This window comes from Globicephala melas, chromosome 2 (genome assembly GCF_963455315.2).
Source record: "Globicephala melas chromosome 2, mGloMel1.2, whole genome shotgun sequence".
NCBI lineage: Eukaryota > Metazoa > Chordata > Mammalia > Artiodactyla > Delphinidae > Globicephala > Globicephala melas.
Window position 1 is genome coordinate 169119052 of NC_083315.2, and position 15906 is coordinate 169134957.

Genomic DNA, 15906 nt, shown 5'->3' on the forward strand with positions numbered 1-15906 from the left:
CATCCCACAAAAGTCCATTTAACCTACAGTAAAATGGAAGTGCTGTATTAATATCAATCACTACAAGAAGTCTGGGTTCCCAGGTCATCCCTCATCTTCCGAACACTCATCTGCACTGGGTTCTCTGGGCGACAGCCCCTCGACATCTGCCTCCTCCATTCTCACTCTTTCCTCCATGGCATGTATGTAATAGGCCAAATCATATATTTTTATTATCTATAAGCTCAATTAAATAGGGATTTTTCTCTACTTTGTTCACCTAGAACAAAATCTGACATACATATAATAAATGTTCAATAAATATCCGTGGGATGAATAAATGTCTGCAGGAGAGGGGACTATTATGCCATTACTTGGAAAACGCACTGGATTTGGGATTCAGAAGACCTCTGTTCTAGTCCTGGCTTGGCCACTAACTAACTGTGTGGCCTTGAGCAAGTCACCTCTCCTCTCTGTGCATTAACTTCCTCATCTGTAAAGTGAGTAATTTGAACTATATCACCAAGTACCACCCCAGGGTCCTAGATACACTAGGAGCTTTTGAGAGTAGAAACAGAAATCTACAAGCTATTTTAAGTAGTCTAAATGGAAAAAAACAAATATTTACCTAAGTAAGTGAGGTTACCTAGTCTGACTAAAAAGTGTCAAATTTCTGTGCTTTCAGGCCAGAATTATAACAATTCAATTTCTTTTATACTGGATATCCAGTGTTCACAAAAACCAAATTGGTAGCTTATATGAAATGAGAATTCAAATTATTACTTAAGATACACAATGTTTTTGCTAGAAAAAAATTTTTAAATAAAAAAGAAATGTGGGAAAATAATAAAAGAGATTCTTCTTTTATGGTAGAAAAGTTTAGAACCACCAGAGATCCTCTCTCCCAGGATCGTTCCAATTCTCACATTCTATTTTCTAACTATTTTCATCAATATACAAGATATTTAAAACATGAAAACACTTTAAAACAGTTATACTGCCTACTTTGGGTCACATTCTAAACTCAGAACTTAGAAAGACAGAACTTGGGGACCACTGATGTCAACAAGAGAGGACTATAGAAAACCAGGGAAAGGAGCTAACGGTCCCTCACAACACAGGTGGTTTCGATCTTCAACCTCTCTCCTTCCAATAGAGCCAAGGCTCCATCCCTACCATCAAGGGCTGGGAAAGAAAGAAAACGGTTAGAATGAATGGATCTGGAAATGAGGATAAACTCCAATGTACAACCAGCTAGTTGTTGGCTGTAGTCAACAGGGACATGGGTTTCCTGGTGATTCCAACTCAGCCAGTTAGCGGCGGGTCAGGAAGGACACAACAGTGATAGAGAAGGGCAGAGAAAGTAGACAGAAAATCCCCATAAGGGAAAAGGGAGGAATGCTGAAGGTGAGGCGTTTGAGGGAAAAGGACAGCATCACGCTCAAGGACACACAAACAGGCCATAATAAGTGACTGGAAAGCGAGGGACAGGTGAAGGAAAACAGAAGGAAGAATCTAAGGGGAAGAGAAAATTCCTGCTACAGAATCAATAGGAGGATGAATCCTGAGCCAGGGTTGCAATGTGTATAAATGGGAGGTGCAAGCAGGTGGGGCCCGCATACAAATAGATACACCGGGTGATGATTTGCCAGTGCACAGAGACGCTGACGCGACCTCCTGATCTCCCGCACACAGACACATGAAAGAACAACCTTCATACTCTACAATAACTTCATCTGTTATCAAAATTAAATGATTTACCTAAAAAACACAGGCTGATCGCTAAACGATGCTTCTTCAGCAGAGAAGTCCTTCTCTTCTTCCCCATTGACCACTTGCACTGAATTGGCACTGCCATTTGGGGATGGCTGCTTTGGCCCAGGGAAAGAAATAACTAGATTTGGCTCCTTTGAGGTGCTTAAATGCCTTGGCAAACTGCAGGTGACGTCAGCTCCAGGAGACTTTTTAACTGAAAGTGCACATTTGAAAAATTAGCTATACGTCTTTAAAGCAACAATTTAAGTCAATCTACACTTAACTTGCTTTGCTACATTTCGTTTAATAAATACAGCTACTGCTAGAGAAACCTTTCACCTTTTAAATTATTACAGTAGTCCCTCCTTATCTTCAGTTTCACTTTCCAAGATCAACTGCGGTCCAAAAATATGAAATGGAAAATTCCAGAAATAAACAATTCCTAAGTTTTAAACTGCACACCATTCTGAGTAGCATGATGAAATCTTGCCTCGTCATACTCTATCCCACCAGAATGTGAATCATCCCTTTGTCCAGCATATCTCACCAGTGAGTCACTGAGTGGCCATCTCAGTTATCAGGTTGACTGTTGGGGTATTGCAGTGCTTGTGTTAAGTAACCCTTATTTTATTAATAATGGCCCCAAAGTACAAGAACAGCGATGCTGGCCATTCGGATACACCAAAGAGAAGCCGCAGCATGCTTCCTCTAAGTGAAAAGGTGAAAGCTCTTGACTTAATAAGGAAAAAAAAAATTGTATGCTCAGGCCGCTAAGATCTACAGTAAGAACAAATCTGTAAAACTGTGATGAAGGAAAAAGAAATTCGCACTCATTTTGCTGTCGTACCTCAAAGGTTACAGCCACAGTGCAAGATAAGTGCTTAGTTAAGACGGAAAAGGCATTAAATTTGTACAAGACATTTTGAGAGAGAGAAATATCATGCTCACCTAACTTTTATTACAGTATATTGTTATAATTGTTTTATTTTATTACTAGTTACTGTTGTTAATCTCTTACTGCGCCTAATTTATAAATTAAATTTTATCATAGGCATGTACGTATAGAAAGAAAAACTTAGTATATTTAGGGCTTGGTACTATCTGCAGTTTCAGGCAGCCACTGGGGGTCCTGGAAGGTACTTCTGGAGGATAAGGGGGGACTCCTGTACTTTTACATAAACTACATTTGTACAACTTAACAAAAATGAGCACAGAACACATTTATATAAATGAGAATAAAGATTTGTAAGTACATTCTCAAAAAGGCCTCATAACAATCAAAATCAATCCAAGTACTTGTTATAGACTTTTTCAAACTCTACATATTTAATACCTTCTGGATCTGGAGCCATGAGAAGCTCTACTTCTGTGGAAACACTTGTGAAGAAATCCTTCAGGAAGAACAAGGCATCCTAAAATTGAAAGATGTAATTATATCTAAAGGGTTCTAAAACTATGAAACGAAGTGTCTTGAAGTCTTATATTTCACTCATTGTTCATATACAGCTATAATTTATTCAGTCCCTACTCTGTGTCAAGCATTGTTCCTATTCTCAATCTCTCCCTCTCTCTCACACATAAACACACACACACACACACACATACACTTCCTTGTTAATTCTCACAACTCGGAGAAAATTAATTTATAGATGCAGAAATTACGACAGATAAGTTAGAAATTAAACTGCTATTTCTAAATCAAAGTACATTTTGGTTTTCTTAGAAATATAGTAGTCTCATTCTTAATTTGGCATTAGTTCTCACTCTGAATTGGTAGCAGTGATATTACTAAACAATAACAGCAGCTAGCATGTACTGGATACTCAGATGTGCCTTAAAAGTTCTTAATGTCTTATTTCTGCCTTTACCACTATGTTATGTTGCCTTAAACATTTTCTTCATTAGACATGATATTCAAAATAAAAATTGAAAATAAATAAAATCACCCAATCAGTGTGGTCTTTTCTGAAATTCTATGGTATGGACCATTCTTGGTGCTGTGTATGCAAGCCACATTTGCCCATTATTAGCAGCTTCATTAAGCCTTACTGAGACTGACAAATCCATTTTGGAGAATATGAAAATTAAATACCAGAGCCTGTTCTTTCTTACTCTTCCCTCCCATTTTAAAAAACTTTAATTAATATAAAACGTTAATATTGTACCAAACCGCAATGTGAAAGTGAGATACAGGGTCACAGTAAGTGGCAGCGCACCAAGTGCCTGACTGGCGATTCCAAAGGATCCGATCTACTACTGATCACACTTGTCAGAAGTGTAAATGATGGAAGTTAGAAAGGTATTTTTCTAGATAACATGGCATATGGGAGACTGAGGGCTAGGACTGAAGAACGAACAGGCGGTTTCAACAGTATTAGAAATATTCTGGATCTGCAGTTGGGGAGTAAGTTCATGAATTGTTCACTATATTATTATGCTTTACACATACGTATTTAAGTATATATTTATATATTATTTACACTACATACATTTATTATAAATCACTATATATGTGTATATTTACATATATCCAATATTACATGTTGACAGTTAATAGTATATAAAATGTTATCCTTTGGCCACCAGATGGCGATATTTTAATACTATGAATGTTTTGCCTCCAAAAAAAAACAAAGAGAAAATTCCAGGTATAAATGTGCCCTTATTTAAAAAAAGGGAAGACTAAAGAGACAGTGGTTTTTACACATTTTTACTACAAACAACAGACAAAGGGATACTGATCATCAGCTTTTCAAAATGTTCTCTAAATTTTTAATTTTGGTATTTATGCTGAACTCTTTACAACTCAATAAGACAAACAACCTAACTCTAAAACTAGAAAGACACAGGGATTTCCCTGGTGGTGCAGTGGTTAAGAATCTGCCTGCCAATGCAGAGGACATGAGTTGATCCCTGGTCCAGGAAGATCCCTCGTGCTGCGGAGGAACTAAGCCCGTGTGCCACAACTACTGAGCCTGCGCTCTAGAGCCCGCGAGCCACAAATGCTGAAGCCCGCACACCTAGAGTCCGTGTTCCCCAACAAGACAAGCCACCAAAAAGAGAAGCCCGCGCATGGCAACAAAGAGTAGCCCCTGCTCACCGCAACTAGAAAGCCCACACGCAGCAACGAAGACCCAACAGAGCCAAAGATAAATAACTAAAATTTTAAAAAATCACTTAAAAAAAAAAAACTAGAAAGACACACACTTCAAAAAAAGAAGATATACAAATGTCAAATAAGCTCACGAAAAGATGCTCAGCATCATTAGTCATCAGGGAAATCCAAATTAAAACCAAAATGAACACCAAGTAAGGTAGCGAAAATTAAAAAGACAACACCAAGTTTGGTCAGAGCGTGAAGCAGCTGCTGCCCTCATCTGTTCCCGATGGGAGCCTACAATGGTACAACCACTGTGGAGAACTATTCGGCGGCTTCTTATGATGGTAAACACACATCTACTCTATGACCCAGACATTCGGTGTATAATTACCCAGGAAAACTGAAAACTTATGTCCATAAAAGACTTGTACACAGATTTCATAGCAGCTTTATTCATTAAGAGCCAAAACAAGACATATTTGTCAAGCTCAAACTGTACACCTAAAATCTCTGCATTTTATTATATGCAAATAATACTTCAATAAAATCAATTTTTAACTTTAAAAAATATGGTTTATTATTTTTGTTAAAACTTCACTATAAAATAGTTATTTCTAGCTTTAAGGTCCCATGGTAAAGGATATTAACAGTGTGATATGACTTAAGGTATTGAAAGAAATGCTTTCAATGTCATGCTCAGGTGATACTGAAAAGAATCACAAACATGCCAGCTGGTACTGCTACATGTTCATCACTTCCAACCTCAGCCAAGCACCTGTCCTACCCAACGGCCTCACACTGCATCTCACAACCTGAATTAGGCTCTCAATGCCTTTACAAAAATTCATAATTTTTATTATGACCCTTAAGACCCAGCTCGATTGTCACCTCCTCCAGAAAGCCTTTACTGCTCACCCCTCATCTTCCAAACTCCCAGCCTGTCTTAGGAGCCCTCTTCTGGTGGGACACATCTTCATGCCTATCTTCATCACAGGGTGTTAAAGTCATTTGTCTCTTTGTCTCCCCCACTAAACAGAGATCTCTGAGGATGGGATGTTTCTTCCTCTTTGTATTCCCAGCATCCTACTTCAGACCTGGGACAAGGGTGGCATTCAGCAAATGATTTGGAATTAACATATTTTCCTACACAGATTTCCAGGTAGTTCAATACTAAAATGAACATCAGACCAGGAAATCTGGCCCCTTCAGATTTCGGATCTCAAATCGCCTAGTTACACAACCTCCATCATCTACTTAGCTCCCTACATGGCAATCACTCCATCTGCCTAGTGTCCTGCCTGCCCTACAGGTACGCTGCGCTTCACAAGCAACTGCACCGACTTTCAACAGCAATGCAGCTTCTTAGAAACAAGAGAAAACAACACATTGCTTTCATACTTACTGTCTATGATCCAGTGAAGATAAAGTCAGAGATATGCTTGGTAAGAAAAACATTACTCAAAGCATTCTCATTCATCAACTGATATGTTTTCAAAAGAAAAACTAAAGAACACAAATATTTGGCTTTCTATTCAGATGACCATTTGGTATGGTATGTCAATCTTAGAAGACACAAACTAGAAAGGACTCTTTTGTATCATAATATTCCTAGTTAAGGCATACGTATTTGCAGCATGGCTTTGTTTCCCTCGATCCCATACCTTGGGGAATTATTTCCCATTCCTTCTCAGTTTAGTCATAACATTTATTTCTCTGATTGTTTTTGCTAAGGTTAATATTCCTCCATTTTAAAATCATAATGCTTTATAGTTCTAAAGAAGAAATTAAGCTCAATATTAAAGAAAAGGTCTATTAAAGAAAACTGGGCTTGATAAGTCTGGTAAAGTCATGCCATAAAGATAAATCTCAAATTCTTGCTCACACTGGTCATTTTCACAGATCAAATTTCCCATAAATACTTCATCATATTCCTACTAGGCCAATATGGATAAATTAAATTAAAATATGGGTTTCAAAAGATATTCTTCTCATAATGAGAAAACATAAATCTAAAATACTCACTGGCAAGACTGACCCAGCTCAGAAGCTACAAATATTAACATAAAGTTGTGCTAAACTTCTGTGCTTCACAACACATCTTCTCTGAGATATTCCTATATTTTGTTTACAATATAAACATTACTTTAGATTATCCCTGATACATCTATTACTTATTTAAATAATGAATTGACATTATTCAATCAATGTTATTTAATCAAACAAATAATACCACCCCACATATACTCCACTTCCAAACCTGAGCTCACACCAATATGTAAGGTATAAGGGGAGGGTTTTGTTATTTCAAAAGCAGATTATTATAAAAACTCCACTTATTTTCTGTAGTTGTTATATGCTTCAGTTAATAATAACTGCTAACACTTCTGCTCGCTAACAGTGTGTGCCAGGCACCAAGCTAAATGTTTTACATACACCAGTCTCCTTTAATCCTCATTTTAAAAAAAAAGACGCTACATGTACTATTACTTTTTCCATTTTACCAGTGAAGAAACTGAGGCTTGGGGAAATTAAGTTACCTACCAAAAGCCACACAGTTAGTAAAAGAGAACTGAGATTTAAGCCCAGGTCTGACTCTAAACCCACACTCTTCACTACACTGCACTACTACCAAGTATCACATCTTCATACACCGAACAAAGCTTGTAAAACACCAACTATGCTTTAAACAGCTCTCTGGGAAGGCAAAACCCAGGATCATCTGATGGGGTGCTTGCTAGGATATAGGAAAGTGGATATCTTTACCTCTTTCCATAAATCTCTGCTTTGTTTGTGACCTGTTCAAGTGCCAATTTACTAATTTGTCATTGTGCCCAGGGCAGGGAATTCTCTTCCAGATGCTGTGATTACAATCCCCTATATCTTTCAGTAGTGTATATCGAGGAGTCCCTTCATCCTCTGAAAATACCTGTATATCTGCATTAGGAGTACGTATGTAAAGATCAGAGAACATGAGAAGCAGGTATTAAGCGCTATGTCACGTAGACAGTGCGCAGGAAACTGGAGGACAAAATCTAATAACGTTTATTCACTAATAATTCAGATTCCAAACAGCTAATGAATTTGCCCTATTCTTTACCAGCAGAAGTCTGTTTTAATTATGCAACTTCCATAAAAGTTAAATAATAATAAACATAATTCTACTAAATTAAATCTCTTATTCTGAATGTGGGATATATATTTAAACATAATTCCATGCCTTATGCTTGTAATACAAACCTGGTCAATATTGAGGCGAAGTGGCATTAGTGACACTCTGAGGCAGCATTCCTGTGGTGACCTGCCAGACTCCGGGCGCACATGTAATGCTTTCACTGTCAGCTACGAGATGAGACAGACAAACACATTTTTTCCCTAGTGATAATATGACCTTGTTTTCATTAAAAAAAAGAAAAGCAAAAAAGAGGAAAAAAAATCCTATATCTAGTCCGTATATCAGAACAAAAACTGGAACTGTTTACCCTCTTCCCTTAGGATCCTGAATCTAACTTTTTTGGGTCACACACTCTTTAAAGAATCTGATGAAAGATATAAATTCTCTTTAGAGGAAAAAACGCAAATGATAATGTTGTACTCGCGTCTCAAAGAAGTTTGCTAAGCCCCAGGAGCTAATCCATAGACCCACACTCCAGAGACAACTTCTGTGACGTCTTCTTCTGCAAGTCCTGAGCTGATCATTTCTATTCTAAGAAAATTTAAAAGTTAGAAATGTGGAATACTGCCAACAATTTCGTTTAAATATTTCGTGTTAAGTGTTTTGTTTTTTTGGCCATGCCGCGTGGCTTGTGGGATCTTAGCTCCCCAACCAGGGATCGAACCAGGGCCCTTGGCAGTGAGAGCATGGAGTCCTAACCACTGGACCGCCAGGGAATTCCTTGTGTAAGTGTTTTGTGTAGATCACTATGGACTTCTGGTTTTCCTCAGGTATTGATATATTGGCAATTATAGAAACAACATGCAAAATAATTTTTAAAACATAAAACTTTAAGCAGCGTATTTAAAAGGGATTTTCATATAAAAATGAGAAAAAAAATCCCATAATTTTCCCTAATCTAAAATAAATCTTCTGCAGTTAGATACAATAAAAATACTTTTCTGAAACTAATACAACAACAAAATATATGAAGTTTTAAATCTTACCATGTTGGAATGAGCTTTTCGAGGCATTTCTTTACTGCAATACAGGTACAAAAACTTATTCATCTGTGATGTTGCCAGACGATCTCGAATTTCAAGATCCTGCACGATGAACACCTGCCGGGAGACCGGGTGTTCCAAGAGGCTAGAATCGCATTCTGGTTTGCATGGGGGGTAGACCTCGTGCTGAAACTTCACCTTTACAGAAGAGAAAGAACACAGAACAATCTCTACATTTTATTTAAATCAGATTTTCTCTTTAAAATGTAACACATCACTCATTTTCTTTGAATTCTCAGCTTTCGATTCCACTTTCAGAGAACAGCATAACATTCCTACATTTGTTCACGTATTTATTTATTAATCCACGTGTTCAGAACCATACAAGGAAAAGCCTGACTGACATTTCTTATTTGACCTTGGTAAAATCCCTATCCTTTTCAAGCAAAACGCTCAATAGGCATAAGTCATAAAATTATTATCTTGCATACCTATGAAACTGCTTGGAGGCAAGGTTCAAGTTCCAAAAGGGCGCAAGGATACAATTTAGTATATGGAGCTGTCATCACTGCACTGTTTCTATGATAAGCGCCCTAATATTCGACCCTTGGCACAATCCCAGACAAGCTGACAGAATTAACTGCATCAATGGCACTGGCAGCCTGGGCTACTGGTCTCTAGATGCTCACAAAGGACCTGAGACCTGTGTGCTATCCAATGGCAGGCCTTCCCAGAGACAGGCTCCAGCGCAGTGGTTCCCCAAGCACGGTCCTGGGTAAAGTGGTATCACAATCACCTGGGAACTCATTAAAAATGCAAATTCATGGGCCCTACCTCAGACCTACTGAATCAAGAACTCTGGGGCCCAGCAACCTGTGTTTTAACAAGCCCTCAAGGGGATTCTGATGCTTGTTCAACTCTGCGAGACACTGCTCTAGGGGTAGCCTGGGAAAACAAAAACAAAAACCCTAAATTTTCTTAGAGTATTTGAGAAAGAAAAAGAGGCAAGAGTTTCTATACAAGATCCCTGCACTTTTCCTCTTACACCCCAAGACCACATGGGGGAGGGGACAGGGAGTAACCAAAGAACACCCACTAATGCTCCTACTTCGGTGGATTTTTCCTTTCAAAATGTCACATTACCTTGCTTAATTGTATTTCCATTAAAAAGTCATGGTTTCTTCCTTTTCCCCCACATACCACATTACGTCCATGTCTTGCAGGTGTGTGAGAAGGTGAGCTGTGGGGACTACTATAAATGAAAAATAAAACCTTTTGTTAAAGGAATAGTCAAAGAAAGGCAATGAATGACACCAGAAAAAATAACAGGATGAAAAAAGAAAAGATTACAGAACTAGCAAAACACTGCCACAAACTGTATTGCTATAAATCAAAACCGCATCTTTTATCTCTTGGAGACACTGAGAACATAAATGTTATTACTGCCGTTACAGCAATCATCTACTTGCTAAATATTTAAAACTACAGAAAACGCTAACTATGATGTTGGTGTGCATATCACAAGATAGACTTAGAAATGAGACCTCCGTGTAAGTTCCTTATTACTTCAGAAACCCCTGTGAGTCAGAGGACAAGTCCTAGAAATTCCAATTAACACGGAAAAGAATTATAGTAAAGTTATAAGTTTTTTTAAAAGCACTTTTAAATAGAAAAAGTCATTACAATGCTATGCCAAAGGTTCCTACCCCGTGAAGCCTTTCCTGACCCTCCCCACCCCACTGAGAGTGTTTACCCTTAGTCTCTGCCTCATCTTTCCATCCAGTTCCCTCTAGAACCATGGAATAAGGCACTCATTAGCAGGTACTTCAGCAGCATCCACTCTGTGCTGGGCACCCTGCTGGGTGCTAGAGAATCAGGGGCACGCGTGGTCCCCACCTCCTGATGCACACACTTCACTTCATTGCCCTCACTGGCTCACGTAACTCTCTCTCCCTTCTGAACTTAGGACAGGGTCTGGGTCGTATTCATTTTAATGAGTGTGCCTCTAACACAGGCTCTGGCACATGGTAGGTACCCGAAAAATTTTGCTGAATGGAAATGCCTTAAGTCATCATATTTTAGGAAAAAAATACAAAGAATGCAAACAAGTTTTCAAATGCAAAACTTTAACATTAAAAGAGTAACATTTAAATTACAGTTTTTAATATTACTTATTAATAATTCTTAAAAGGATAAATTCTATGTATTTTTAGCGAAAAGAATATATTGGTCTGGTGGTCCAGTGGTTAAGAATCCGCCTTCCATGGGCTTCCCTGGTGGCGCAGTGGTTGAGAGTCCGCCTGCCGATGCAGGGGACACGGGTTCGTGCCCCGGTCCGGGAAGATCCCACATGCTGCGGAGTGGCTGGGCCCATGAGCCATGGCCGCTGAGCCTGCGCGTCCGGAGCCTGTGCTCCGCAACGGGAGAGGCCACAACAGTGAGAGGCCCACGTACCGCAAAAAAAAAAAAAAAAAAGAATCCACCTTCCAATGCAGGGGACGCGAGTTCGATCCCTGGTCGGGGAACTAAGATCCCACACGCTGCGGGGCAACAAAGCCCTTGTGCCACAACTACTAAGCCCACGCGCCACAACTAGAGAAGCCCGTGCGCCACAACAAAGAGAGTATATTGGTCCGCCAAATAAACTTATGTAGAAATTAACTTACATATAACTTTTAGCTGGAGAAGCAGGAGGGGCTGTTCCAAAATCTTTTCCTCCAAAAAGATGCCAGACAAGAGAGACTTCTTTAACCAGGTACCGAATTTCAGGAATAGGAAAGTGTAACGGGGCTTTGCTCGTATCTGTCTTCTTAACAGGCAGACTAAAATAATTATCTCTTATCACAATCGCATCATCAACCATTATTTTTACAACTGGTTCTTCTTCCTTCTCCTAAGACAAAGGAAGAGGTAACACATACTCTCTTATTTAAGTAGAAACCACTGATTATGGTGCGCATCTCAAGGGGATTTGATTCTGCATTCTTTCTAATAATTTCAATATATAGTGGAATAATAAATACTGACGATAATCACCGCATAAGATACTCTGCTTTATTAACAATAAAATGAACTCTCTCTTCTATGTGAATCACTCCATAAGAATTTTTTATAGTCTACGATTTGGCTTTTACTACTCGTTTGACAATAAAAAGGTACAGATTCAATGCTTTACCATTTTGTTTAGTGAACTGTGGATTCATTAAATCCAGACCATGCTTTTTCAATGTGAGCATGATTCTAAAAAGGAAATTATATATACATTAACCAAGCATTAGCCTTCTCACAAATCACATCTTATCTTTCCCAATTCTGGTGTTAACAACTCTGTACAGAACTCCTTTCTGCCATTTAATTTCACAACCCTGAAGAGGTATCTTACTACATACTTACTCTGTAGTTCAATAAACAATGCAGGAGACTTTGCAAGTAGAGAGTCTCTGAGAGATGTTCATAAAAAGAGTAAAGTATAACAAACATTTACAAAGTCTCAAGAGTAAATTACAAAAGGAAGTAATTCTGAACTGTAAAGAGTTAACAAAACCTAAAGAATCTTTTCAGGTGCCCTTTGGTCAATTCAATTTATAACACTATTTTAAGACATTAATTATATCATCAATTTATTACCTGAATGGTTGCTCTTGGTGCAAAGAGAATGCAAAAGTCGTCATTTTCTGTGGGCACGCCTGTCACCGCATCACTCATCAAGTGGTGTGTGAATGAGGCGTAAGTGGGTCCAGGCTCCTGGGACACGTTTCCACTCTCATCAGGAAACAGGAAGAGGTCTGAACAACATGGCTCCTGAATTTGAGATTTCTCATCCAAAACACCTAGGTGAAAAGATTACAACATTCAATTTTGGCATATTTTAAACATCAACAACAATAACATTTATTAAGCATTTTAGGACTTCCCTCGTGGCACAGTGGTAAAAATCCGCCTGCCAATGCAGGGGACACAGGTTCAATCCGTGGTCCAGGAAGATCCCACATGCCATGGAGCAACTAAGCCTGTGCGCCACAACTACTGAGTCCCTGCACTGCAACTACTGAAGCTCATGCACACTAGGGCCCACGTGCCGCAACTACTGAGCCCGCGTGCTGCAACCAAGGAAGCCCGCGCACCTAGAGCCCGTGCTCTGCAACAAGAGAAGCCAACGCAACGAGAAGCCCGCGCACCGCAGCAAAGAGTAGCCTCCGCTCGCCACAACCAGAGAAAGCCTGCACGCAGCAACGAAGACCCAACACAGCCAAAAATTTTTAAAAAACAGTATCTTACTTATTTCTTACAATAACCTTCTGACTACTAATAAAAAGACTAGTAAGTATGAAGTTTTCTAAGAAACAGTAAATGATGGACTCATAAAGTTACAGACAGTCTCCTCTTAGTTATTCAGTGTCAAAGAAGTTCAGGAATTCAGCAGCAGCTAGTTAGTGAGGACTGGAGTTCCATTTTAGCCAGAATTTCATATTGACAATTATGTGCTGTAGGTGGAGTTCTAGAAGAAACTCCTTGGACAATATGGCAAGGAGAGGGGAAATAGTTACATGTAGCAGCGTCTCACCTAAAACTATAGGAAATCTCTGCTCGGGGAAGGGGTGGGGGAAACAGTTGCCAAGCATGTCTTAGGCCAGGGAATGAGTCCAAGCAATAAAAAGACTCCTTGGGGGCACTGGATACCCAAATGGGACACCTGTTCTCAGGTAGCTCTCACAATATGAAGTTCACAAAAGGCTGCATGTGTGCAAAAATCTGTACGTGAACATATATTTTTTATACATTTATATTATATATTAGATTCACTCATTCTTTTCTTTTCTTTTTTTGTGGCCGCACTGCATAGTATGCGGGATCTTAGTTCCTCCCACCGGGGATCAAACCCATGCCCCCTGTGGTGGAAGCATGGAGTCCTAACCACTGGACTGCCAGGGAATTCCACAGATTCACTAATTCTTTCTCCATTCATTCATCCAAACCAAACCCTGTGATTTGAACTAAGAATACTACGATGAATGCGGTGACATCTTAGCCCGGAAGGCTCTCAGACTAGACATTCTCCTGTGGCAGTACTTTGAACCCACTCATCCTTGTAAGTGCTCAGTGTACAGTACAGAGTCCTGTGTGTTGAAGCTGCTCGGTAAATATTCATTAAACATTCTTTCCCACATGAGTAGGTTAGCTGCTAACGTTTATTACAAATAATGTTAGTACACAGCTAAAAGTTCCCATTTGCTTCCTGAGCTCTAAGTTATTCTAAATTAGAATGAAAGCAACACTGAATGCTAAACTTCTATAACACTACGAAATAATTTTTAAAAATTAAGATCTCACAACATATAGAAATAGCTATGTTCAGCCAATTAGAAAAAAAATATTTTTAGATAGATACTTCAAAGTATTTAGATGCTTCCACTTGGCTGTAAAGCTCTCTCACTGTCTGGTTCCTCCCTGCTTATCTAACATTACTGCCTAATTCTTTTCGACAAGAAGGGAACTTTTGTTCCAGTATTAACAGCCTGAGTTACTAGATCATTAAGGCTCATACACGCCTCTGGGCCTCTGTTGATGTTAGTGACCTTGCCAAGATTATCTTCTCTCTCCCCTCTACACGCCTAGGTTCCACACACTTTTTAAAAGCCAACTCATCTCATTTTCACTGAAGCCTAATGAAGGGATTCCAAATCCTTTCCGACCAGTGATTAGAGTGTACACTACATTCTGAAGTGTCTTCTTATATCACCTCTGGATGGTTCTAAGCACTAGCCTCAGTCTGGTTCAGGGCCAGTTTGCTGCACTAGACCACGAGCTACCAGCTACATAAGCCTTGCCTTCCACTTTATCTGTCGCCGCCCCCCAACACTCTGGCCAGTATTATTTATCTACTAAACATTGAATGAACACAAGCTGACTGACTAATAAATACCCACCAAAACTCAGACCTGTCTTTTCCTTAGTAAGCTGCTTACTGAGGACTCTGTAAGAACACAAACAATGTCAGCCTCAACTACAACATCACAGCTCCCAGGAAGAAGTCCTGGTCTGTCTCACCATTAGACTGTGGTTTTACAGACGCAGCAGCCTCTTGTGTGTCAATTTCCTCCATAGCGTCACTCATCAAATCTCGTAATATTTGTTGATCTGCTTCAGGAAGCACTGGACCACGTGAGGATGACCGACCAGCGGAATCTACCTACAGCCAAAAACCCTAATTAAAATCAACTTGAAAATGATCTAAAAAGCAAATTACTCAACGTTTATTTTGTCCTAGAAATATACTACATTTCACAAAAACATCAAAAACAGGAACACATTCATTTTTCTATATTCTCTCAGCAGGTGTTACATTTTCATTTTAAGTCTTTAGTATTTTCACCCCAACAACTACAGGTAAATAGAAATAAATGTGTTATCATCTCAAAGCCGACACAGTGAACTGAATCTTGAAGACATAATACATTCGAAAAGAAGGAAGGTGAAAAACACTGCAGTGAAGCTGGGGGAGAGGGGGGTCTCTCTGTAAAGAGTCCGATCTGCTCAAACCTGATGGCTGCCATGACCACCCTCTGAGACAAAGCCACTGTAGGCAGAGCCTCATTTCTTGGAACGAATAGACACCTAAAGACAGTAGCGGGTACACGTGAGAGGGGAAATCTACTAAAAGGTGATTTGTGGAGTTCAATTCCAACACTGATGCTTAACCATTTTTGTTAGTGAATCGTGGATTCATTAAATCCAAACCATGCTTTTAAAATGTCAGCATGGGGCTTCCCTGGTGGTGCAGTGGTTGGGAGTCCGCCTGCCGATGCGGTGGACGCAGGTTCGTGCCCCGGTCGGGGAGGATCCCACATGCCACTGAGCCTGCGCGTCTGGAGCCTGTGCTCCGCAATGGGAGAGACCACAACAGTGAGAGGCCCTCG

At 39.5% G+C, this 15906-nt stretch overlaps 1 protein-coding gene across 2 annotated transcripts in view; it reads right to left on the reverse strand.

Annotated features, from left to right (window-relative positions):
• The window catches only part of ATG2B (autophagy related 2B), a 78220-nt gene that overhangs the window by 13017 nt on the left and 49297 nt on the right, over nucleotides 1–15906 (reverse strand). For both annotated transcript variants that reach the window (XM_060295254.1, XM_030883440.2), the window contains exons 29-36: nucleotides 15038–15179; nucleotides 12617–12819; nucleotides 11656–11882; nucleotides 10133–10241; nucleotides 8993–9187; nucleotides 8072–8173; nucleotides 3068–3146; nucleotides 1741–1948 (exon numbers count right to left, since the gene is read on the reverse strand). In XM_060295254.1, coding sequence (XP_060151237.1) covers nucleotides 1741–1948; nucleotides 3068–3146; nucleotides 8072–8173; nucleotides 8993–9187; nucleotides 10133–10241; nucleotides 11656–11882; nucleotides 12617–12819; nucleotides 15038–15179 — 1265 coding nt within the window. The remainder of the gene's footprint in view (nucleotides 1–1740; nucleotides 1949–3067; nucleotides 3147–8071; nucleotides 8174–8992; nucleotides 9188–10132; nucleotides 10242–11655; nucleotides 11883–12616; nucleotides 12820–15037; nucleotides 15180–15906) is intronic.